Raw genomic sequence first — 26,355 nt, 5'->3', positions numbered from 1 at the left:
TAAAAGGATGAAAGTGTTGAAAACAAACAATAACAAAACACTGATCAGTTTTTTTAAGATAACTGACTAATTAAAAGGCTTCTCAGGGTTGATAATGATGATACAGATGTTGCGTAGCTCACCTCTGTTGCAGTCCAGCTGTTTCCAAACTCCTGTGGAGTTGGGGAGTCGATGTTGTCGGGTGTCCGCATCTCATTCACCGTCTTCAGGTCAAAGTTCCCACACAGTCCGCTTAGCTTCCCCTGAAAAAAATCACCAACATCCCACTTCAGCCAGATCTTTTCTCACATACATCAATATCCTCTTAATATCCTAAATGTTATATCTGCTTAAAATGTCTGTTTGGTGCTTATTCTGCTTTGAACAGAGTAGATGTGTACAACGGTCCGTGTTTGTCTATGTGTTGTTGAAATACAACATCTGACCAGCAGTGGCAGAACTGAGTGCATTACATCGAGGAAGCAAGGAAGAAATAATGAAACACGTCTTTAGATTTTCAGTGAAAGCATCATCATAAAAGCAAACATCAAATCACTTTAAATATCAAACCAAACAGTCTCAGCTCAAGATCTGCTTACTTGCTTATCACATAGCTTTCAACCATATAAAGGTCTTCATCAGTAAATATAGTTATGGGTTCAACAGGCTCAACTTTTAAGTCAGGGTTGACAATAAGGTCTCATTTACGGCTGTTATCAAAATGTGATCTGTATCTGGAGACATTATCTAGATAATAATATGTGATTTATGGGTCTTTGCATTTACCCCTAGTATTAAAATGTGTTCCAGTTTTTCCCAGTTGTGCCCAATTTATGATTGGATTTCAATATGCAAATTAGCTAGGAGGATGGTGGGCTCATTAACAAATGTGGTGTCTCCCATGTCAGTGAAAGCAATGCTGTGGATTGGTGTCATTCATTTTTTATAAGGAAAGACTTCACTACAGCTTTTTCCGTACTTGCTCTAACTAACAGGACAAGTCGAGTCACAGTGTACAGATCACATTACACCTGACTGAGATCTCAACACAGATTGCATGTTCATAATAGCAGGTGAAAATGTGGTATAAGTCTTCAATGTGCTCAGAATATTGTAAAGTTTGAACATCTACAGTTCTATGATAATATAAGGAACAGATTTGGTCAAAAGCTCCAATACAAGTGTGTAAGAGGAGCTTGAGTTGAGATTGTTTTGTCAATTGCTGTTTTCAATGTCAAGGATGATCATTTAAGATAAACTTCAAATATTATACATCCTCTTCACAAGGGGAGACAGGTAGTTTTGATTGTATACACTTTTCTTTCATGCTTAAAAAAACAGCACAAAAAAACAGTTAACCTTAACGTAACATTACACCCCTGCACAGTCCAGTCAGATAAAGGCAGTGAACAATAATCCTACCTGCCAGCGCGGTCCAACCTGGATGTGAATGGTGGTCTTACGGTCCCAGAGGACAGTGACGTCTTCCTCGGGGAAATGAATCACTGTGAAGTATCCAGCAGGCCAGATGAACATCTTCTGCTTCCTGTCAATTACACTGGAAGGGTTCTGCATGGAGAAATAGGAGAGATAGTTTTAAAGGATTATGTGGTGCTGGTATGATTATTTAGCAAATTTAGAGAATCTATTGAAAAGTGACTCTTACTGGCTTCCCGGTGTCATCATCGAATGCTATGAAGGATCTCCCTATGTTGATCAGCAGTGATTTCCTGCAGATGACTCCGCTGTCGAAACAGTCGACGTTCTCAGCTGTTACACTGAGCATCACATCAGCGCTGCACTGTGGAGGAGAGAAAACATGTTCACAGGGACTACAGAAGTCTGAAACACTGAGAACTGCTGTTGACACTGAATCTAATATGACTTAAAGGATAGGTTCACAATTTTTCAAGTGTGTCTTAAAACAACAGTCACGTGTCCATATGAACACTACAGGTTGTCTTTCCTATCTGTAATCATTCCTCCTGTTCATATTGACCATTAGAAGATCCCTTCATAATGCACTTAAAATGTAAGTGATGGGGGCCAAAATCACAGTATGTCCACACAGTCATTTTGAGTAGAAATGCATTTAAAATTTGCTACTATAGGCAACTCGTTCCTGTGTTTACTTTTATTGTCAGACACTTATAATAACAATCTGAGCCTGTCAGTGGTAAAAACAAGCACTTCTGGTGGATGTACTTTGATGGGTGCAATTGCCCCTAGGGGTCACATTGCAGCGCCTTTACTCAATTCAGGACCAATTCCAAAAATGTCCATTCCCTTTTGTCACTTAGACCCAAAATGAAGGGAAAATACAGATACCAGAATTTCCAGTTAAAAGAACTCAAGAGGCATTGGTTGCAGTGTGTTATGTTTCTCTACACTTTATTACCACAATCATTTTATAAGCTGTCATTGTGAGAGACAAGAGGACAATGCTAACTAGAAAATGCTGTGAAAAAATTGCATATAGCAGACTTTACAGAAATGGAATACACTATTTATAACTATGTTTTTTTTAGATGTTTGTATCCCCTTCACTCTCTTTGTCTGTAGTATGATAAACCACAGTTTTGCTTTTACTACAAATAAACATTCCCAGTACCTTTATAAGATAGACTTTGCATGCACCAACGTAGTCAAAGAGGAGGCCATCAAACGTCCTGTAGTGGCGATCACCGTAAGCCGTGCACATGGATGGACAGGGATGAAACACACACTGGAACGTCCCGTGTTGGCAAACACTACAAAGACAGCAAAGCATCAGTGATTCAGCATCAACTTGTTCCCACTTAGTGCAAGGACAGTTTTCCACGTCTAATGGCCTCCTTTTGTGGAGAGCCTCGGGTTTACAGCAGGCAGAAAAGTGGTCAGTTAATTGTCAAAGGTTGAATCACCGCTCATTGCACTATTAGGCTGTCATCTACATCTTCTTCCCTGGCTATGGCTTGAAGAAGAAATGGAAGGATGGGAGAAAGACTGAGATCACTGGGAGAGTGTTTCCTTTCACCAGTGATGAACAGCCTGAAGCCGAGGGAATCAAAGAGTCATACAAGGGCCCGCTCTGTTTTCCAGGCCTTTTTCTGCCCCGTGATAACAGAGAATTATGGATATCAGGTGGCCACTTTCGCTGCTCTGACAATCTCAGGATTCATCGCTTTCAGGCAAAATCTGACTTTGATAAATTAGCGACATTGTTGGAGATTTGTCTTAATTCTGACAGATATTGTTGGAGGGTGCTTGTTGAGGGAAATACAAATTTATGTGTGTGCCATGGAAAACTCGATGAAGACCCACCGAAGTAAGGAAGAAAAATGAATGCATAAAACACAGTCACCATATGGAAACACCAGACATTCAACTTAACGTTTTCTATAAAAGCTTGGTGTGATTTTTGACGTGGAATATCAGACGCTAGATCTCGAAAAACATGTGAACCTACCACTGGTGGCAGGGGGAGAAGACTCTGTCGCCAGGGTAGTACTCCTTTCCTTTCCACAGACAGGGGCAAGCTGCAGGTTCAAAGCACTCATCTCCATGTTTCAGCAAGCTATGGGACAAACACAGATTTTGTTACGGACAAAACATTTTAAAAGTGTGCACTTGCTGATAATAGAGCTCAGATATGGTGGTTTAAGTTTAACAGATTTTGATGAAACTCATTTTTTTCAACATTTTTTCTTGAGTTAAAACCTGCAACTTTGGCTCTTTCTTTCAGGATGTTTAGGGTCTCGGATGTATCATGTTTAAACATCCATGAGCAAGATGCTTAATTCACTTTTGCTTTTTGTCTATAAAATAAAAACACGTGCCTAAATATTATACACCATACCATAAATATATTTCTGCTGTAACAAGAAAACTACTATAGATGACTTCGCAATCAGGACAGAATCCAAGCAGAAATAGAAATAGAAATAGAAAACACTGTGTAGAGAAGAAAAGATGCGGTTTCCCCTTCTTGTAAAACTAATCAAAAATCAAAAAGACACTGAACAACCCAGACATGCACTGAGCATGCTGCAGGAAGGCATTCGTTAACAAATCATAACAATATATCAATATAACATCAAGCAGTTCTCAAAGACTGCTGCAAAATGCTGCAAACCATTTAGTGAATAAATACTCACTTTCAAGAACATGCACCTCCAAAATGAGTAACAAACATATCAAAAGACTAAATTGGCTACCTAATAATTAATTTAAATTACCTGGTACTGTATGTTACTTGAGATTTCTTGCAAGTAATGTCAGAACTAGCCTGGTGTTTTTTATATGGCTGGAAAAACCTCTTACGGAGGCGGTCAAGTGTGTGATTATGACATTTGTTCACATCCCATCTCCTATCAACTACCTTCTTCAGATTTGCCTTATCTTAGGTAGTAGAGCTGAACCTAACCAGACCATGTTCAAAGACATGAGAGGTCTAAAACTGCTCGTAGGAGTCACACACTTGTTCTGGGAGTCACCGACAAACATTCAGGTACAGGGACTTCTCAGAAATGTAAGCTGAAGTTCTCACAAACGGACCAAAAATGACCACCTGCAGATCTAAGAAGTAAGGCCAATCATAGTGAGAATACACCTGGATGAGTTGTTGATGTAAATCATCAATGGGCCAATGACAGAGCCCCATAACTCAGTAGAGTCTAATTTGGAGTGATGGATGTTATTATTCAAGAACTGTGGTGTACCAGGATGCAATCAAGTTGTAACATAATCATCATTTGAAGCTCCTGTGTTCATTTCTAACCAAGATATGAGGCTTGTCCTGTGCCAAGAGGACGACAGAGGCAGAGCCAAGACAGGTTAGCTTCCACAGCGGAGCGCTGCCAGGAATACGAGCGAGAGAAAGAGTTTCGGGGGTGGGCGACTGTGGATGAAAAGCAGTAACACTCGTAAGCTACATGAGAAAACCAGACAATTAGGATTCTCAGAGATAGAGAGAGAAACAGTCTTTGTGTGGATCCCGCCATTTGCTTTCCACTCTGCGAGACGAAGCTGATAAGTATCTTGTAATATCCAGGGTTGAGCTATATCCACTGGCGAGGCTGCAGACAATGAAGTGACATACTGAATGGTCCCGCCACAAACCTCAGGTTCATCTGAGTAGAGTTACACCCCAGATAAAACTGTGTTAACAGCTTCCTTTATCCTTCCGCCAAGCTACTGTATCAATTACTCTGATCAAAGATGCTAAAATCATTCATTCTCCTGACCTACGTGCACATTATGAATAAATCCTCGTTAACATAGCTCTCATTTTGAGCTTCATTCTATGTGGCGATGTAAAACTGCCGGAGGAAGATGTAGTTGCATAGTGTTGCAACTGGTGAGCCAGACGGTGCAATGGGTTGCCTCCTGTGAGAGATACATCCTGAGCTGTGCCAGGTGTTGTACACCTGCTCAGAAATCATTGTACAGGCTAATAAGCAGGTCACACAGCTTTGAATGTATAACTGATCAAATATCAGAAACATTCTGTAGAAATAATTCCCTATAATAAGGAAAAAAGTGAGGACTTCTGCAGGAAGCAAGACAGGTGTCCTGGCTCTACCTGGCTCGATTTGAACATAATAATTCACTCAAACAACAGAGTCAGCCCAACACACAGCCGATGTAGAGTAGGTACCAAAAGAAAACAGACTAGAAACATAAAAATAAGCTTTGAGATGCATGTATGACGCACAAGTGAAGCAAGCTCAAGCTGTAAAGCTCCAGGTGAAGACAGTTGTTTAAGACTTAAATGTATCTGGTGTAAACAGGAGGTTACAAATTGATATTATATTGTGGAATTACCTGAGGTTTATATGAGGTGGATTATTTGACCCAAATGTGTGTCTCGTATCATCTGAAGCGATCATAAATGTTAAAATCTAGTCGTGTAATTTCGTAAATCTAGTTTGTGCTGATGCTGTTCTGTTATAAAGCAATGCTAATAAGATGTGAACAGGCAGTTTCTTTGATGGCTAATGGCACAAGGATAAGCTACCAACAAAAATGAGAAAGAGAGGATGAAATATTGTGTTTTTTCCCATGCATTCCTGTTCCTTGTCAAACCCTGGAGCTGCGATTAACCACAAGGCAACTCAACCGCCAACAGTTCAGTCACAGAGATGTGAGTGTTTTATGCTAGTAGCGGCTAATGTAACCTGGAGCTGTGAGGAGCTACAGAGGGCTGGTAACCCCACTTCTGTCTAATACAATCAATTATTGGAAAGTGCATATAGAAGCCTGTACTCATCACATACAAATCAGGTGACATTGTATCTAAAAATATCTTAAATCATGATATAGTTCACATTAAAATATAAAATGCTTTTCATTTTCAACCTTTTCCTATTTATCTCTGCAAAGGTTTCCAGACCTGGAAGCAAGTTGAGCATGAATCAACCTTTGTACTCCAGTCATGTTAGTTAGTACTCAGTTTAAGTTTTCCTGAAATCTCCTTTCACCATTTTTTCTAATTCTACAATTCTTAAATAAAACACTACACAAGATATAGCTACTCCTTGGTTTGGTTGTAGGACCAAATATCGCCCAAATCCCTAAATGTTCTCCGAGCTCGTCAACTATCTGAAAACTACCTGGAAGGTTTTTTGGTATCTTGTGCTTTTCTTTCTCAATACTGCTCCCCTTGTATTTATCTATCACACCCCAAACATTTCCAGTGTCTACAAACTGGCCAAACATCAGATACGGTTGTACAGTATGTACATTATGTAAGCGCTGTAACCAGAACCAAATTCTGGTATGCTGTATGGTCCCAAAGTCCAGGTTCATATGAGTTCAGCTGGGCTAATTTTCACAGAATGAGGAATGAATGAATGGTCGACATTTTGATCATAAACAAAGTGTGCCATTGTGAATGGAAACACAATGGATTCATCTGTCAGCACCTCAGCTAATTATTTCCCATTAGAGGTTTTTAAGTCCTGCTGATGAATACCTTGCAGATGACTTTGAGTTGGGATTTTTTTTTTTACCCGTTTTCATGATAATCATCCAAGTGTAGCTATTAATACAGCAGAGGGAGCACCTGCTTATCATTTTCTGTCTGCTTTAGGAAATACAAAACTAGGAAGTGGAAAATGTGGCTCATGCTGTTGCAGTTCAACAAATTCAATGAGTGAAAAGCAGAACGCTCGAAACAGAGCTGAGGTCTTCACTTTATATCTGCCAATCATTTTTATGTCTTTGGTTAATGCTCACCTTCATCAGAGGGAAAAATAGGGCGTGATCATTTTGGTTAATTCCTCACAGCTCAGACAAAGTGTTTCATGCATTACAGTTTCCCTTCAAAGTTAGCAAAGGTGTGACTGATACTACTGATGTTCACTTAATTTACTTTTTTCGCATTTCACCTCTAATATATGCACAAGCATCATCTGCATACACTAATATCTTTATATACACATTATAAAACGTGTGAGGGTAGAATTGTGTTTCTACAAAGACACATCTAAAAATCTTTTCAGGTCTACACAGAGAATGATATTAAAGGCAAGGGAGGAGGGAAGGAAGGAAGAAAGGTAGGTGGGAGGGGTGGAAAGAAGGAAGGAAATAGAGAAGGAGGGAGGGAGGAAAGAAGGACAGAAGAAAGGAAGGAAGGAGGGAAGGAAAGGAAGGAAGGGAAGGGAAGAAGAAAGGAGGGTGGGAAGGAAGGAGGGAGGGAGGGAGGGAAGGAAGGAAAGAGAGAAGGAGGGAGGGAGGAAAGAAGGACAGAAGGAAGGAAGGAAGGAAGGAAGAAAGAAAGGTAGGTAGGTGGGAGGGAGGAAAGAAGAAAGGAGGGTGGGAAGGAAGGAAGGAAGGAAGGAAGGAAGGAAGGAAGGAAGGAAGGAAGGAAGGTCTCTCTTGAAAACTACTATCATGTTCCAGAGAGTTATTACAACACAGAAACCATGACAACATTTAAAGTGTGCTGCATGTCATTATAAAAGGTCATGTTGCTTAACGTGGCAAACAGGAATCCATGAATCACACTGGTGAAGTCTGCAGAAGAAGTGACGCAGGTTCAAAATGACTGTGTAGTATCTCTGTACCTGAATAACCTTTCCTGTCTGTCAGTGTGTGTTTGATGATGTCAGATGAAACACTGCGCTGAGCAACAGGCCGAAAACAAAAAACTGTTGGTGTTATTTATAGACCAGGACTGACGTGAAGAGGCTTTCACTTGAGTATTTATTTGACATTTTCATTTTTTCATTCAGAGAGTTTAACCTTTGTGTCGTCCTCCCGGGTCAAATTGACCCCGTCTGTTTTGACTGTTCCTTCTTTCCTCCCTTCCTCACTTCCTTCTTCCCTTCCTTCCTTCTTCCTCCCTTCCTTCCTTCCTTCTTTCCTTCCTTTCCTTCTTCCCTCCCTCCTTCTCTTTCTTTCCTCCCCCTACCTTCCACCCTTCTTTCCTTCTTTCCTCTGTCCTTGTTTCCTTCCTTCCTCTTTTCCTTTCCCCCTCCCTCCCTCCCTCCTTCCTTCTTTCCTCCATCCATCCTTCCTTCTTTTCCTTCCTTCCTTCCTTCTTCCTCCCTTCCTTCCTTGACCCAACAACAACAGGAGGGTTCAAGCAAATCATTATTTTATGCTGCAACCTTATATTTAATGCTCTATTCTATTCTAGTTTTTATTTTATTTTTCTATATTTCTGTACTTTGTTTTGTATTTTTTATTATTAGTGGTTGATTTTATTTTTCAAATTGCATGTTTTTATGTTTTTTGTTTCCAATTCTTACTGTTAAATGTTATAAACACTATATAAATAAAGCTGCCTTGCCTTTATCGCTCCCGACCGCTCTACCATCAGTGTATGAATCCATGTTTGACTGAGTGAGTGTCGGCATGTGGCGTAAAGTGCTTTAAGTGGTTGGTAGACTAGAGAAGCTCTATATATGCAGCCCATTGACCATATCTGTGCAGACGTGTGTCATAAGCCTCGACATGTTTAAACTGACCCCTGCCTGTGCATCTTCTTATCAGGATGACTTCTGGTTGATGTCACAGAATGAAACCACTTAACCCTCCTTTCATGCCAGCAGCCAAAAGGGATTAAAGGGATCAGGTGACTGTAATCTACCTGATGATGTCTGGCCACCTCATCTGCAGGTTTTTAAGGATGTCTGTCTCCCACAGATGATCTGAGACTTGTGTAAAAGCTACCAGCAGTGATTAATATGTCACTGCAGTGGTACAAAAATGTTTTTAATGTCTGACAATAACACAACAAGAAAACTATACAATAAATCTTTACTGCCCATCACACTGTATAATAACAGCTAAATAACTCTGGTCATAACTTACAGTCACTACGCACTTTATTTTCTACACACAGTAACACACATCGCACACTTTTTACTTCGCACTAAAATCAACACTGCCAATTAGTTGTATATACGTTTGTACATTACATTTTATTTATTTTATTTCATTTGATATTTTGCTATTTTATTATCTATAGTTTGTTTTTTATACTTTTATATTATATGTTGTTATTGTCACTGTGTGAAATGCTGCTGCTGCTGCACTGTAATTTCCCAGTTTGGGATCAGTATATAAGTATATCTATCTATCTATCTATCTATGCTTGACTCAATCTACTGTACATACTGTTTTAGTCTAGCGTTATATATCTACTATATAGTATTATTATTCTATTTTATTGTATTATTTTTGATGTTTTACATGTTTTTATCTTTTTATTTTTCTACTTTATTTTACATTGTTTCATTTTAAATATTCTATAGTTTTATTTTCTTATTTTATTTGTCTGTTTCTTCTCTTTTAATTTTTTTTAACCTACTTTTAGTCCAGCGTTTATTAAACTTAATCTTTTATTTTACTTTTTTAAAAATCTATTTTAACTGAGTTTTTAATCTTTTCTCTCTCTTTTTACTTATCTATTTAATTATTTTATTTAAATCTTCTAAACATTTTTTGCGTGCATTTTTTTGTCTTTTAATTAGTTCTTTCTTTTTCATTACCTTTCTTTATGTTGTCACTTGTTTTGTCTCATTATCAGCTTGTCAATCAACTAATTGTAAAGCACTTTGAACTGTACTGGCCTGTGCTATATGAATAAAGTTATATCTTTAGGCTTCTGGTTAGATGTTAAATTGCAAAACTGTAACTTCTTTACTGGTATTGAGTTTTTGTCATTTTCCAAATTCAGCATATTGGCTGTTATTTCTTAACCACATATATTTCTTTAAATCTCAAAATATCACTTTTCTTGTTTATGCCAAAAATTAACCACCCAAATCCTCTGTTTTGCCCAAATACCCCCCTCTGCTTAACCCTCCTGTCGTCCTCCCGGTTCAAATTGACCCCGTCTGTTTTAACTGTTCCTTTTTTCCACCCTTGCTTCCTTCCTTCCTTCTATCCTCTCTTCCTCTTTTCCTTTCTCCCTCCCTCCTTCCTTGTTTCCTCCCTCCCTCCTACCTTCCTTCCTTCCTCCCTTCCTTCCTCATTTCCTTACTTATTCATCCCTTCCTTCCTCCTGTCCTTCCTTGATCCCTCTTTTCCTCCCTTCCTTCCTCATTTCCTTCCTCCCTTCCTCTCTCCCTCCCTCCTTTCCTCATTTCCTTCCTCCCTTCCTCTCTCCCTCCCTCCTTTCCTTCCTCCCTTCCTCTCTCCCTCCCTCCTTTCCTTCCTTCTTCCTCCCTTCCATCCTTGACTCGAGGACAACAGGAGGGTTAAATGAAATGGTTCAGTCCTGTCTCCTGCCTCCTATTTCCTCAGCTCGATGTCAGTAGATATTATACAGTTATTATTGGACTATAACACAGTATCAAGCCTTCGCAGGTCGAGGTGTGATTACAGTAATTACATGTGGTTGGTGTTGCTAATGTGTGGTGGTGGTGGTGGTGGGGCCCAATGTGATTTCTTTTCATGGGTCCCCAAAATCCCTGTTGGCGCCCCTGCTCATACTCTACAGATTAAAAACTCAGACGCCTGAAAACTATCAGCGTATTTACCCCGTGAGCAAAAAACCACAGTATCCAGTTCTTTTAACACATGCTTGGTGGTTTGAGGGTTTGAGTCTGTGTCTGAAACATTAGAGTCCCACAGTTTATTGTGTCTGCCATTTTATTACGTGTGATTTAGGAGTGAGATTTATTACTTTATAGTGAGCAAACAATGGTCATCATGTATTTCACAGGTCATAAATAATGCTGAATGTGTTGACCAGCATCACCAGTTAGGGGGATTTTTTTTTTTGGTCACTCACCCAAAGCTATCCTTCTGCAGCAGTAAGAGGAAGAGGAGGAGGAGGAGGAGGAAGAGAAGGATTATTTCTGACTCTTGTGACATTTTCTGAGAGTCTTTAACAGTCCCTGCAGCCTGACCTCTTCCTGATCTCAGCGTCAGTGACACAGTCAGTCTGGTGAACTCACAGCTTTAGGTTACACTGAGCCTACTCACTCATTTTGTAACCTTTATTTATCAAGCAAAAAAAAAGGTTGTGCTCTTTCTCAGCATCATTATGAATCACCTCCACACACTTAAACGCCTTTGTACCTGACAGCAAACCAGTCAGCTGCAGTCAGCTAGTGGAAAACAATCAGCAGAGGAACATTTGGAGAGTCAGTGACACATTGTGAGATGTTTGGGGCTGTTTGTATTTCTGTAATAAAATCCTTCATCATCCTCTGAGTCAAAGAAAAAGAAATCTCTGGTCATGGCTTGTCTTTCCTCATTTTTCTCTCTTCTCATTTTCTGTCATTTCCCCATTTTCAACTGAAGAATTAAGGCATAAAAATGTCACCACTCCCAAAAGAGCAAGTCAACAGTAAAAATAAAAACACAGTAATGTCCTCAGGGCCAGTCGGCAGTTGCAACACAGAAAATGTGCTATAAATTTAGCTTGATATTGCTAACATGATATGACAAGTGATGACGTCTTACAAAGAAATGTATGGATGTGCTGCACAGGAAGTAAATCAACTAAAATCACCACATTTTGTTTGCTGACATTAAGATTTACCAGAGGAAAGAGAAGAAGTTATGAGACCGTTATGAGAACGATGGTAAAAAATATGTCTGTTGAATTAAGTGTGTGAACATATTGTCTCATTACTAACCACAAGCTCCTTTAGCTCAGAGAGATTCTTCTCATCTTAACCCTCCTGTTGTCCTTGAGTCAAGGAAGGAAGGGAGGAAGAAGGGAGGATGGAAAGAAAGGAAGGAAAGGAAAGAAGGAAGGAAAGGAGGGAGGGAGGGAGGATGGAAGGGAGAAGGAAGGAAAGGAAAGAAGGAAGAAAAGGAGGAAGGAAGGATGGAGGAAAGAAGGAAGGAAAGAAGGAGGGAGGGAGGATGGAAAGAAAGAAAGAAGGACAGAGGAAAGAAGGAAGGGAGGAAGGGAGGGGGACAAAAGAAAGAGAGAAGGACAGAGGAAAGAAGGAAGGGAGGAAGGGAGGGAGGGAGGGAGGAAGGAAAGAAGGAGGGAGGGAAGGTAGGGGGCGGAAAGAAAGAGAGAAGGAGGGAGGAAGGACAGACGGAAAGAAGGAAGGAAGGAAGGAAAGTAGGAACAGTCAAAACAGACGAGGTCAATTTGACCCGGGAGGACGACAGGAGGGTTAATTGAATGAAATGACAAAGCAATCCAATCCAAGGAACATAATGTCTTGGGTTAGTAAACAGCCAAGATGAGTCATTACATCACCGAGCCTCTTCTTTCTTGTGTGACCAGGTCTCTGTACTTAGGTCTCCTTCTGTTGTACTCAGGTCAACAGGCGTTATCTCAAAAATGAGGTATTGTTTCATTTAAATGAGGCCTATTGACCATCATTTCCAAGAATATGTGTAAAACCTGTGGTATGAAGTTGGAATGAAGTTGGCTAAAAAGGTCAAAAGATCATTTATACCTAATGCTTTATAAACAGTCAAATTAGGGGCAATAGGATAATAGGGTAAGGGTACAATAAGAACTATCTGTCAATAGAACAATATGTGCACAAAAATGGAAAATAAAATCTCACTTTAAAGGATTTTAAATATCATGTTAGTAATTTCTTTTTGGTGCAAAGCGTCACTCACCCGGGAGGGCAGGTACATCCGGCCACGCAGGGCTCATGTGTCGAGCAGGTGAGGTTGAGCAGGTAAGATTCACAGGTGTGCTCACAGGCAACGCCCCTTCCTGGCAGGAGGCCGTCCTCTCCCTCGGAGCAGTTCTGGTAGAGCTGACCTGCTGGACACAACTTGTCTGCAAGAAAAGAAGAAAAGAAAACACAATGAAGACGAGTGCTGCTCGGTTCTGAGTATCTATGATCCAATACTGTCTTCCTTCCTTCCTTCCTTCCTTCCTTCCTTCCTTCCTTCCTTCCTTCCTTCCATCCTTCCTTCCTTCCTTCCTTCCTTCCTTCCTTCCTACCTACCTTCCTTCCTTCCATCTTTCCTTCTTCTTCTGGCCCGCCGAGGGGTCTACTTTCCTTCCTGTCTTCTTTTCCTTCCTCCCATCTGCCCTTCACACCTTCCTTTTTTCCTTTCTTCCATCCTCCCTTTCTTCCTTCTATCCTTCCTTCCTTCCATCTGTCCTTCCTCCTTTCCTTCCTTCATTCCTTCCTCCCATCTGCCCTTCCTTCCGTATGTCCTTCCTCCCTCCCTCCTTCTCTCTTTCTTTCCTCCCCATTACCTTCCTTCTTTCCTCAGGCTTATTATAATTAAAGTCGACTAAATACAAAAAACATAGTGTAAGAGTAGGAGAGAGACTGAGTCACACACACAAATATGTACGATTATCAATTTTATAATAGAATAATCACAACATAATGTAACATGTCGAACATCTTCCTGCTGGATATCAGCTTAAGAACGAACAAGAATGAACTGACCAAACATTTTTGATATAAGTGACTTACCACTGTCTGATGTTTGGGACACCAGTTTACCATTTAGACAGAGTCTGCAGGAGAACACAAACACAACAAAGGTAAGTACAGAAATGACATGGGAGGTTAATATACCAGTGTGATTGCAGTCTATTCATTTCTCATTTTTATTCTAAATATTTCTTCATCTTTTCACATATTTAGAATTTTTTTCCCCCCACTATTCTTCCTCTTTAGCACCATTTTTGTAACCTTTTTCCGTAAACAACTAAGCAAAATTGTCCAGATGCTATTTGCACTATCAAACAATTTCAGAGAAGTTAATATACATTACAATTAATGCAATTATCTCTTGAAGATAGTCTCTCCATATATTTTTCACATTCAGAAATATTTCTTCTTCTCCACTATTCCCTCTCTCTAGCATTCTACCATTCTTGTGCCTTATCTTTTTCTGTTCACAACTAGTAAGATGAGCAGACCAGCTACATTTTCAGGATGTTGTTATCAAACCATTTCATTTTGTGGGCTATATCAGATATTGTAGCTGCTACAGTACAGGGAGCACTACTGAAGCATTTGACCTTTAATTTTGTTTACAGTTAATATTCTGAAACAAGTGCTGCTTTAAAAACAAAAAAAGGAGGGGTGCTTTGTCTGCATGTCTGGGTTTTAACCACCGAGCCTTTTTACTGCAGAAACATGAAGAAATCTGATCTACAGTGAACCAGAAACTTACATGGGAGGTTAATATACATTTCAATTAATGCAATTTTCTCTTGAAGATAGTCTCTCCATATATTTTTCACATTCAGAAATATTTCTTCTTTTCCACTATTCCCTCTCTCTAGCATTCTACCATTCTCGTGCCTTATCTTTTTCTGTTCACAACTAGTAAGATGAGCAGACCAGCAACATTTTCAGGATGTTGTTTGCAATATCAAACAATTTCATTTTGTGGGCTATATCAGATATTGTAGCTGCTACAGTACAGGGAGCACTACTGAAGCATTTGACCTTTACTTTTGTTTACAGTTAATATTCTGAAGAACAAGTGCTGCTTTAAAAACAAAAAAAGGAGGGGTGCTTTGTCTGCATGTCTGGGTTTTAACCACCGAGCCTTTTTACTGCAGAAACATGAAGAAATCTGACCCACAGTGAACTGGAAACTTGACCAGTAGACAGCTTTGTCTCTGTGCTGTTAGCAGTGCTCTGACTGTAGCTTCTCATTTTCTTAACTAAGTGAATTACAGCCTCCAGTTGTTTTCTCTGCTGTCTCTAACTTAGAAACCTAAAGTAACAGAAACATGTCTTTATGGGAAAGATATGAGCACAATCCTTTAATCCTTTGTATGTATGAATGTTTTGAGAGTTAAAATGAGGAAGACAGAGATGGAGAGGAGGATCTTACTGAACACCTGCTGATGTCATGATCACATCTCCCGGTTCGTAATCGGCCCCGAGGAAACTGCAGGGACACTCGCTCCTGGAAAAACACACCAGTAAACAAACACACAACAACACAACACAAGACAAGACCAACTTAGATCACTGATGCAATTATGTGACTCAGAGTGAGAGAGAGAGAGAGAGAGAGAGAGAGAGAGAGAGAGAGAGAGAGACAGAGAGAGAGAGAGAGAGAGAGAGAGAGAGAGAGAGAGAGAGAGAGAGAGAGAGAGAGAGAGAGAGAGCATCAAAATGAATCTGAGAGCTGCAGCATCTGTCTGTTAGAAGTCTTACCGAGTCCAAAATTACACATTAGCCTTTTGCTGATGTAAACCAGATGCTGCTCAGTTTGTTCATTACTGTTTAATTCATTATTTTAAGGAGAGCTTTGTGTTGTCTTAACCTTCGTGTCGTCCTCTTGGGTCAGATTGACCCCATCTGTTTTGACTGTTCCTTTCTTTCATTCCTCCCTCCTTCCTACCTTCCCCCCTTCCTTCTTTCCTTCCTTCCTCTTTTCCTTTATCCCTCCTTCCTTTTTTCCTCCCTCCCTCCTACCTCCCTTCCTTTCCTTCCTTCCTCCCTTCCTTCTTTCCTTTCCTCCTTCCTTCCTCCTTTCCTTCATTCCTCTCTTCCTTCTTTCCTTTCCTCCTTCCTTCCTCCTTTCCTTCCTTCCTCTCTTCCTTCCTTCATTTCTACCTTCTCTCCTTCCTTCCTCCCTTTCTCCCTTCCTCCCTCCTTTCCTTCCTTCCTTCCCTCCTTTCCTTCCTTCCTTCTTCATTCCTCCTTTCCTCCCTTCCCTCCTTCCTTTTCTTCCTTCTTCCTCCCTTCCTTCCTTGACTCGAGGACAACAGGAGGGTTAAAGACACACTATGCAGAATTTGTTGGTTGCTATAAACACACAGTTGGCCTATTCTCCCTGGCTCAGAGAGAGAGAGAGAGAGCAGCAGTGGTTGAGTGAGCTAGAGAATGAATGAAGATCCATAACAAACCTTCTCCTGCTAAGTCAAACTTAAATTTTAAATATCTAAAAAAATAAAAAATTTAAAGTGGATTTACGCTGCTGTAAATTGTTTAGCGGGCGCTGAAAGCCTTTGTAACATATAGGCCAGCGCCACACATCGGCCTCTGTACTACAAATTCTTTCTCACTGGTTATCAGATATCTGTGTCGTCCCCCAGCCCGAGTGGGAATGAAAGGGGGGTTTCACGGTGAATTCCTTGATGTAACTCTATCACATGGTAAGTAAGGCACCGTGCTGCACTAGGATGTAAAAACCTGGGACATTTAAGAGGAATTAAGCTGCATGTCTTCTAAGGCAGAGTAGCCTGAAAGGGAGAGCCCAATTACTGAGGTCCTCTGGCTTTATAACGTCTGCAGGAACGATACAAGGTTTTCCACTTAAAGGCTGACCTAAACTTCAGAGCAGATACAAATATCACTTTGAGAGGATTTGTTTGGTGGAGTGAGTCCAGTCGGATAGCTGTTTAACGGGCTTCATAATCCTCCACAGCACCGCAGCAGGCAGATACACAACAAGGACACCTGGTCACTGATTCCTACCTGCCTCCTGTTCTCAACACTAAAACCACAGAAAAATGACTAAATACAGTAAAAAAATAATGTTATAGTAAAGTCTCTGTTACAGCAGGTGTTATATCCCTCTCCTTTTGTTGCCATTTTGCAGAAAAAAATGTAAAAGACAGTTGATTAAGATTAGTTTTTCTTGAATGATTTCCGCCTCCCCCTCAGCCAGCCTTACCTGTGCACACAGGTGTGTGTTCGGTGGTTGTAGAAGGATCCCTGAGGGCAGACGCAGCCCTCCTCACACTCCTCCCCACAGTGCTGCGGGACGGAGAGGGCGGAGCAACGGCGCTGGCAGGAAGACACGCAGGTGCCGTACTGCATGGTGGCGGGACAGGTGACCGCTGCAGCGTTAATGGAAAGATTTAGCAAGAATCACGTGAATGGCTCAGATTTGAGATTGAGATTAACATATTACCTTATTATCACTCTACAGGGAGAGATATCTGCTCAGTTTGATTAAATTATTACAGAAAGTTATTAGAATACTCTGTTGTTATGTCTCAACATCATCACATTTAACGTCTTTATCAGATTTAACAATTTCAAGCAGAGATTTTTTCTAAAATGCCGATTCACGCAAATGAAATGTTACCACTTCAACAAGACTAAGAATCCACAGCCTTGCTTGAGCTAAATCCTAATTATTACCGAAGTTAAATATCTCACACGTAACGGTCATGCTTGCAATTATTTTTTTAATGCCGTTATCTGAGATCACAAGTTAATTATTTTGTTATCTTGAGATAACAAAGCTCATTTTCTCGTGATAACGGGTTAATTTATCTTCGTTATCTTGAGGAAACAAAAGGCTGATTTATCCGTATAACGAGAAAATGTATCATAAGAAATTACTTTTGTTTTATCAAGATCAAGATCACGGGACAATTATGAAGAACTTAAAAATGAGTGTCTATAGCATCAGTAAAGCTAAATAACAATAACATAAGTCTACTGTTTCAAAATGTAAGAATACATTTTACATATAATACTTTACATATTCTCTCTGTCTGACTCCTCCACAGTGCAGCACAAACATACATCTTTGCAAATAACCTAAAATCATACAGTTAAAGTCAGTCTCCGACATGCCAAACCAGCAGAACTCTTACAACATAAAGTATCATGTCACATCGTAACGTACAACAAACAGCGCTGTCCATGGTTCTGAAACAACAGATAGTCCTCCCCTTTAAGAACCAGGCCACGTTAGAGCTTGATTGAAGCATGCATTGATCAATAAGGAATACTCCATGATTTGATTTGATTTGACATTTTCTGCCATTTTCATTTAAATTATTTGCTATAGTTGTTAAGATGCCATCTCTACCTGCTGGCCTGACGCTCCTGGTCTCTGATAAACATAATAAGTAACAACCTTTTGTTTTCTTGTGATAACAGGTCGATAGATAGATAATAGGTAGATTATCTCGTTATCTCAAGGCAACAAAGCTTGTTTTCTTGAGAGCACAAAATAATTAACATTTGATCTTTAGATAATGGCTTTAAAAACATTGGCGTTGGCCTACACCCACACCCACACACACACACACACATAAATATACATTAATATATACCTGTATCTGTGTGTCAATATATCTACCAAATGCAAAGTAGATATTTCGATCACTTTCATTCAGCCTATCTGCCTGTAAGTTCTTTAGCACCAACGTATGTTTAACTCAGCTTAGGTTATAGTTAAGTTATGCCATATTCTGTGTTACTTTCACATTGCATAAAAACACATGAAAAATCGTAATTTCTTTGCTATTCATCAGAAAAAGGATTGAGAGCAGATTCTGTCACTTCAATGACTGAAGTTCACCTTTAATTTGATCTCTGCACAAAAAGCTAAAGACTAAACAGCTGTAAATATTCAAGAAGCCACTTCACATCAGTAACACATATTTTTATTAATGTTTGTTTATGGTCACCCCTTATTCCTCCTGTAACTACTTATTAGCCAAATGGGAATAAATGAAGTCATAAAACAGGTAATCGAACATTTCAAACTAAATATATACTCTCTGATTTGAACAGTGAGATGAGATATAGGGCACAATAACACAAAAGAGGCAGTTGCATTATGGATGGCTAATCAAATGTCAAGGAAGGCCCCCGATGATCCGTCCCCTCTTTGAACACATCAACATAATAAATTCATAAATCCAGCTGTTGGTAAAACTAGTTTGTGAATCCTGGAACAAACCAAGCTTGCAGGAAATAAATGAGTCATCACGTTGGATTGTAAATATCCAAAACACTCACCGCAGTCAGGAACATGCGATCGAAAGTCAACGATGATGGAGAATCTGCGGCAGTGACGAGCGTAGTGGGCCAGAGCAGAGCAGAGGCAGGGTGTCCCGCACTTACAGGTATCTGAGCGACACTGTTGATGGAAGGGCGTCGGACTGAGGTACTCATGACAGGCGGAGAACAGATCCTGGTTCAGTACGTCACACATCTCTGAGGCATAGGCCACTGCGCAGGGAACAGAGCCGATTGGCATCACGTTACAGGTAAGATTCGGTAGGAGAAACACAACGGGTTATAATCGACTGCCAACGTGTCTACAGTCAGATAGATTTTACTCATTTAGGCAGATTCTACTTCTTTGTGTAGATTAATTTAGCTGCAGCTGCTTCACAAAGGAAGATGAAGAAAGCAATGCATGAAACAGCTGCAGACTCTTAAATACATGCACTGAAAATAAATGCAATCTTTACTTTAGTACTTAATCAGTGATCCAGCTACAAAAAAGTGGTGCAAAGTAAAGGAAATAAAGGGTTAGACCAATCCAATTCATTCATTTTCAAGGTTTATACTTTAAATATTCACAATCAGAGCTCCTGTAAGCTTAAAAAATATAAATCTTTGTCTCATATAGCCACCACAATATCAAAAACATGCTTCATTCATCATATATCTTGTATCATATACTGTATTGACTATTTCTTCCTAGCAGAGAGAAAGCAAGAGAAGAAACTGACCGGCCTGCTGGTGGGTGTCACATGGGTCGAGCTGAGGGGTGCTCAGGCTGGGAGAGCACGCTGACGAGACTTTCCAGGCGTTTCCAAACAGCTGAGGAGTGCTTTCTATCATACCGGATGGAGACCTGATGGAAGACAAGAGCTTCATTACCAGATTGAAAATAGCAAACTCCTTCATTTCCCAATAGGTGAAACAGATAATTGAGCAATCAAGTGTTGCTACTGTGAAGTCTCTGGGTCGTACTGTACCAGGCGCCCCTGTGGATGATCTGCTATCATCATTGTGTTTCAAAGGTAGCTGATTCAGAATATTTCCCAACTTTTCCAACAAATGTAAGTATGTTAATGCTATCTGCTTGTTTTAATCAACCATTTAAAATGTACCAGCCTGTACATCTATTATACAGCAATATACCTGCTTGCAATAATAGTTAGTCTAGTACTTCTTTATCTACAAGCCAATTTTTTGTGTGTATTGTTTGGCTCAATCAAAACTACCCAGATAGAAAAATGAGGTTGAAACAACACTTAAATGTCGTTGACGCCTCACATTAAAACCAATTTGAAAGCACTCGGATTTTCAACTATAACCAACACTGAAGCAATACTGATTCAAATATCAAGCGTGATCTAAAAGTCAGTCTGCAGCTACATTTAGGCTGATTCTATATTGAAACAATGTTAGTCAAACAGTAATGATTCAACCATCAACTAAAAGGCAGCCGAAAAGCTAAAATTCTAGCTGTTTCAAAACTGCGCTTATATATGATTTATGCATTTTGTATATCCTGGCTGCAAACCGATACACCTTTAAGGGACAATAAAGACAGTCTGACATTATTTTGCTCAATGTTTTTGAAGGCTGGGATTGGTATGAAATAGTTCAGTCATAATTATTGACGTTTTCATTCATACTCATCAACATGGGAATCATTATAATAGCCCAAAAGCATGAACACACTCATGAAAATAAAAATAATTGTTGCACCATCTTGAAATGTTCCTGAAAAGTCAACTTTCAATCCAACTCAACAAAGATTATGTAGAAGCACATTTAGGAGCATCTTCCTCTCCTTAGTCCTCCTCTGCAGTCTGATGAAGCAGGCAGATGGACTCTAACCAGGCAGCAAACTTATACTTAGATACTGCTAGAAGCTTAAGCACAATTGACCTGCCTCCCATTTCAGCCTGGCCCTCATTGGTCAGATGGTTTCCACATATTTCATTTTAAAATGATAAAAGCAGCCAAAAAGGAGCTACCTTTGTCTCTGAGATGTATATGTCAATGTAACCCTGTTAATCCATTAAAGTTGACCACTGCAGCTTTAAGGCAAGTAAAACCAAAACAACACAGAAGTCAGAAGAGAAAATACAAAAGACGGGATTCAACAAGTCTTCATAGTCGCTTCTGGAGAGCTTCAGTCAAGGTGAGTTTTCTTTCTAGTAGCGTACGACCACTTCAGGCGCCTACTGTGATGTATATCCATTTACAGCTGTTAGACAACATCCGCCCTTTATGGCTGGCCATTACGATACGATACAGTGGAGCCCCTATTCCACTAACAGTAAATTCCTTGTTGTGAAGTGGCGTGTCCAGTTGGGCGCTCATCTGGCCCGCCTAAAAGAGCTGATCAGAGAGCGAGGCTTTTGATGCCGAGCCGCCAGACCAGTTTGCATTTCAGAGAGAGAGTGAGTGAGAGAAAAAAGCACTTCGCCGTCACCTCCCTCTCTGCCTCTGAAACAGGAGTATAGTCTCTCTGTTTATTTTTTGCGGGTGGGGTTAACGGAGGACGCGGGAGGGCTTAATGGCCGGCCGGCCGGCGCGCACTTACAGGAAGTCATCTTGGATGTTGCCGTTGAAGGTGCCGCACAGCCCGATTGTGTCGTCCTTCCACAGCTCGTCGGCCTGCAGGTAGAGACGAAAATCCTTCCAGCTGTACTGCAGACGCAGGCCGAACGTCGTCTTCACCTGGAGGAACATGGAGGAGAGCTCCTGGATGTGGAAGATATCTGTAAGAGATGGAGGAGGAGGAGGAGGAGGACATTTAGGGAGATAAAGGTCACCTTAATATCAACACATCCAGAAAATAATGTTTCCTAATGCATGTTGTGCCTTCCACATAAAGCAACTTTTTAAATAAGCAAACCACCTGTTGATCTACAGGACTTTGCATCGTATCATCCACATGTGTGTGTGCATCATTGTGCATGTGATACAAACAAAATAGGGACTCCTTCTTAGCGCCACTACTGGTCAATAACTCCACAAGGTACCTTCAAGAGGAAGTGAGCACTGTGCAGGATTTTCTTTTTTTTTTTTAAGGTTTTGTTCGCATAGGTGCCTTTATTTAGCAGTAGAGCTGCGTACATGGCATGAGCTCCAATCACTCGACCAACAGCTAGCCACCTGTTGATCTACAGGACTTTGCATCATGTACATAAGATACAAACACCTTCATAGCACCACTAGTGGTCAAATACTTCACAAGGTGCCTTCAAGAGGAAGTGAGCACTGCAGGATATTTGAGGGATGATGATGATGATGATGATGATGAATGATGAATTTGTGAGACAGCTGGATTCACAAGATCACAATAACACGCAAGACTCCATCTTGTAAAGCTTCAAGTTATGCACCGGTGGTTCGGACCAATCAGCGTCCTGTGAGGATTCTCAATTGAGCTGCCTCACAAAGTAAACAGTGACTGTCGATGATAGACAGAGGGTTGATCTAGTCACCTGCCAGGTAAGTGTCTGCCCTTTTGCAAACAGTTTCTAACCCTAACTTCTCAGATGGTTTTGTGTGATGAACTATCTGGTGCATCAGGTTAGATGATTTCACCCTGTATGCTGGCGGCTCTGGAAAGAAGCCTAAAGAAAACCTAAAGTTTACTGTTTTAGATCACTTATAATAATCATTTCTCCTGCATCACCATGTCAGTTTAACCGGCAAAGCTTAGCATTAAAAACAATTCATAGATCAATTCATAAATTGTGTTTTTCCTGTTCTGTTTTTATAGTGACTTTTATTGAGTCTTGGGCAAAGCACTACAATTAATTATTACTTATGTGATCAATTATTTCTCCAATTAACCGATTGACCATTTAGCTCATTGAATGCTATTTGCAAGTACTGAGAGCACAAGTCAAACACCAAAACATATTAAATTTCTAGTGATACAAATCAGAGAAAATAAGCAAATCCTTCAATTTTAGAAGCTGGAATGAGTAAACCATTTGATATTGTTGAAATGATTATTGATGTAAAGAAGATTGTAATGAAATCTTAAACTTATGAAAGTTATGGATCTGGTTGAGTCTGCACTTCAAGATTTAAAGTCATTTTTATTTATTATTTTATGTCTCTAGAGTACTTTGCATTGTCAGAAAAGCACTTAAATTGAGGCAGGAATACAAATTACTAGTTTGTAACCTGTAACCAGAACCTGTTTGTAACAAGACATGAAGTGTTGTAAGTAGTAGTGTTGTTTGTATTCCTCAAGGTACCAAAATATCTGATCATTCTCACACAGTTCAGCACAAAAACACACAAAGGACTGCCGACCCCAACAGAATACTACAGTGCTGAAAACACTGGTATGAAAAATGAGGAATACTCAGAGGGAAGGTACTTTGTGCAACACAATGCAACGCTAACCCAGTAAAGTATTGAGAATATTTCCGTTCAATAGATAGATAGATAGAATAGATAACAGCTGTCATTCAATCCTTCTCCACTCTGACCTGCAGAGTACTGAAAGGAGACGAGCGTCGGATGTGAACAATGTTAGAAGGTGATAAAAGATGAGAAGGTTACCGTCCGAATAGGGCAGGGAGATGCGGTACTGTCCGGCCATGAAGACCTCTCCAACATGGCTCAGTGTAATCTCTGTTCTTGGATCCTCGTCAATAACCAGGTTAACTGATTGGATGCAGGCCCCGTCCAAATTCTGCAATTGAGACAAGACGGCTTGATAAAGCACCCTGGCATTTTTCCCAAACTGCAGCAATTCAGGCACATAACAGGACACACAATGAGAGCGGAATAATGGGAAGAAAGGAAGAGAGGAAGGGAGGAAAATACAAACAATGTACCTCTCAAATACATTGTCTGCTTCATGACACATGATGAACTGTTATTGTCAGATTATTGTCTGCAGTGGTGGACAAAGTACTCTCTCTAAATCTCTCTTTTTTAAACTTAATGAATAGACTAACACCCAAGCAGTAGACCCTAGAGTCTGAAATGTGCATTACACCCCGAAAACCAAAACTTTTAATGTACGCAGAATGACTGGTGGCAAAATCCGCACTTCAATGGCTATAGGAAGTGACTAATTGGCTGCACAAAGCATGCTGGGATACCTGGTGTACCTCTCAAATACACTGTCTGCTTCATGACACATGATGAACTGTCATTGTCAGATTATTGTCTGCAGTGGTGGACAAAGGTGGACTCTCTTGAAGATCTCTCTTTTTTAACTTAATGAATAGACTAACACCCCAGCAGTAGACCCTAGAGGCTGCAATGTGCATTACACCTCGAAAAACAAAACTTTTAGGTCCAGTTTCTCAGACAGAGATTAAGACTAGTCCTAGACTAAAGATAAGATTCTGTGGAAATATCCATTGAGAAACAACTCCAGTCTTGGACTAGAGTTAATCCCTGTCCAGGAAATCGGCCCTTAATATATGCAAAATGACTGGTGACAAAATCTGCACTTCAATGGCTATGGGAAGTGACTAATTGGCTGCACAAAGCATGCTGGGATACCTGATGTACCTCTCAAATACACTGTCTGCTTCATGACACATGATGAACTGTCATTGTGAGATTACTTACTGCAGTGGTGGACAAAGAAGATCTCTCTTTTTTTAACTTAATGAATAGACTAACACCCCAGCAGTAGACCCTAGAGGCTGCAATGTGCATTACACCCCAAAACACAAAACTTTTAATATATGCAAAATGACTAATTGGCTGGACAAAGCATGCTGGGATACCTGGTGAGGTGACATGGACCAAGCTGTCTGTGCAGATGTGAGTTTATATGAATCAGTCGTGGGCTGTACTGTTGCGTTTTCACACCAAACTCAAAGCAAGTTTTTCACAAGGCGAGAACACATACAAAGCCAACGCAAAGACGTGAACAGACACGGATTCCAGGTGAAAATTTGCTTTGTGATTGGTGTGAACACACCATGAAAAGTAAGGATGAACTCAAGAATGATGAGCGTCACCAAATGCTCATGGGGGGAACATGGATCTCTGTATATTAGAGTACGGTCTAAACTTGCTCTATGTGAAAAATGCCCTGAGATAACTTCTGTTGTGACTGTGGTGCTATTTAAATAAAATTGAGAGTGAAATAAAAGGTGAAGCATTTGTCTTGAGTTTGGCGACAGAATCATTTCCAACAAAAGGATTTAATCTGTGGAGAGCATGAATGTGTTCAGCAAACTTAACCCTCCTGTTGTCCTTGAGTGAAGGAAGGAAGGGAGGGAGGAAGAAGGAAGGAAGGAAAGGAGGGAGGAAGGAGGGAGGGAGGGAGGAAGGAAAGGAAGGAGGGAAGGAAGGAAGGAAGAAGGAAGGGAAGGAGGGAGGAAGGAGGGAGGGAGGGGGGAAGGAAAGGAGGAAGGAAGGAGGGAAGGAAAAAGGAAGGGAAGAAGGGAAGGAAAGGAGGGAGGAAAGAAAGAAAGAAGGAGGGAAGGAAGGAAGAAGGAAGGAAAGAAGGAACAGTCAAAACGGACGGGGTCAATTTGACCCGGGAGGACGACACAAGGGTTAATGGCAACAGGCACATTACATTTGTCTTTATCTTGCGTGCACATGGAAATTTGGTCTAATTGTAAGATGAGATTTTTTTTGTAAAGAATTGGTGTGAAGAATATATTATTTACGTAATAGCTCATGCTTTGATAAATATTTATATTGTTCTGTACATTGGTAGTTTGTCTGTAGTGTTACGCTACTACAGATTGAGTAGAGTCGGTGTTAAAGCAGTGACATCATCACAGTGACACTTGTCTTTCTTTCGGGTGGATATTAAAAGTAGTAGTATAGTAGCATAGAGAAAAATGTTATGTATCAGCTTTGTCTTTTCTCTGTAATACATAGATGATTAATCTTACTCTGTCTTCTGTAACTACCTATAATATCCTGTTGTTCTGTTGGTACGATGTATCAGAAAAAATATATGCCTCATTTGTTTTTTGTGATTTATATGAAGCTTCTGAGTTTCCCATAATTAAAATAATGGATTATTGAAATACCCTGTCAGTCTGTCTATTAATAAATATCTAGTATAGTAATGTGTAATTGTTAGATTAAGTTCTGACAGTCATATTCATATTGTTTGAGTGTATTTTATATTTTCCATTTAAAACCTCTTTCAAGTGTCACAAACTGCAAAGAAACCACCTGTACTTCAAATCTCTCCTCAGTATAATTAGTTACTTTCTCTTAATTACTTTCCAGCTCAGCCACTCTGATATTTTTAAACTGAGGAAGCCTGCTCTGCGCGTCGCTGACA

General features: G+C 40.2%; 1 protein-coding gene across 1 annotated transcript in view; it reads right to left on the bottom strand.

The window, feature by feature from the left end:
• Positions 1-26,355, bottom strand: part of otog (otogelin) — a 75,507-nt gene that overhangs the window by 27,444 nt on the left and 21,708 nt on the right. Inside the window, 13 exon segments of the mRNA XM_053323138.1 lie at positions 123-242; positions 1,402-1,548; positions 1,646-1,780; positions 2,591-2,729; positions 3,428-3,535; positions 13,015-13,180; positions 13,836-13,879; positions 15,217-15,291; positions 17,011-17,176; positions 19,101-19,313; positions 19,823-19,964; positions 21,651-21,832; positions 23,640-23,772. Of these exon segments, the coding sequence (XP_053179113.1) occupies positions 123-242; positions 1,402-1,548; positions 1,646-1,780; positions 2,591-2,729; positions 3,428-3,535; positions 13,015-13,180; positions 13,836-13,879; positions 15,217-15,291; positions 17,011-17,176; positions 19,101-19,313; positions 19,823-19,964; positions 21,651-21,832; positions 23,640-23,772 (1,770 nt within the window).

The sequence above is a fragment of the Scomber japonicus genome, chromosome 1, assembly GCF_027409825.1.
Source record: "Scomber japonicus isolate fScoJap1 chromosome 1, fScoJap1.pri, whole genome shotgun sequence".
Taxonomy (NCBI): Eukaryota; Metazoa; Chordata; class Actinopteri; order Scombriformes; family Scombridae; genus Scomber; species Scomber japonicus.
The sequence above is the reverse complement of the archived record's forward strand: the minus strand, read 5'-3'. Positions and strand labels throughout refer to the sequence as shown.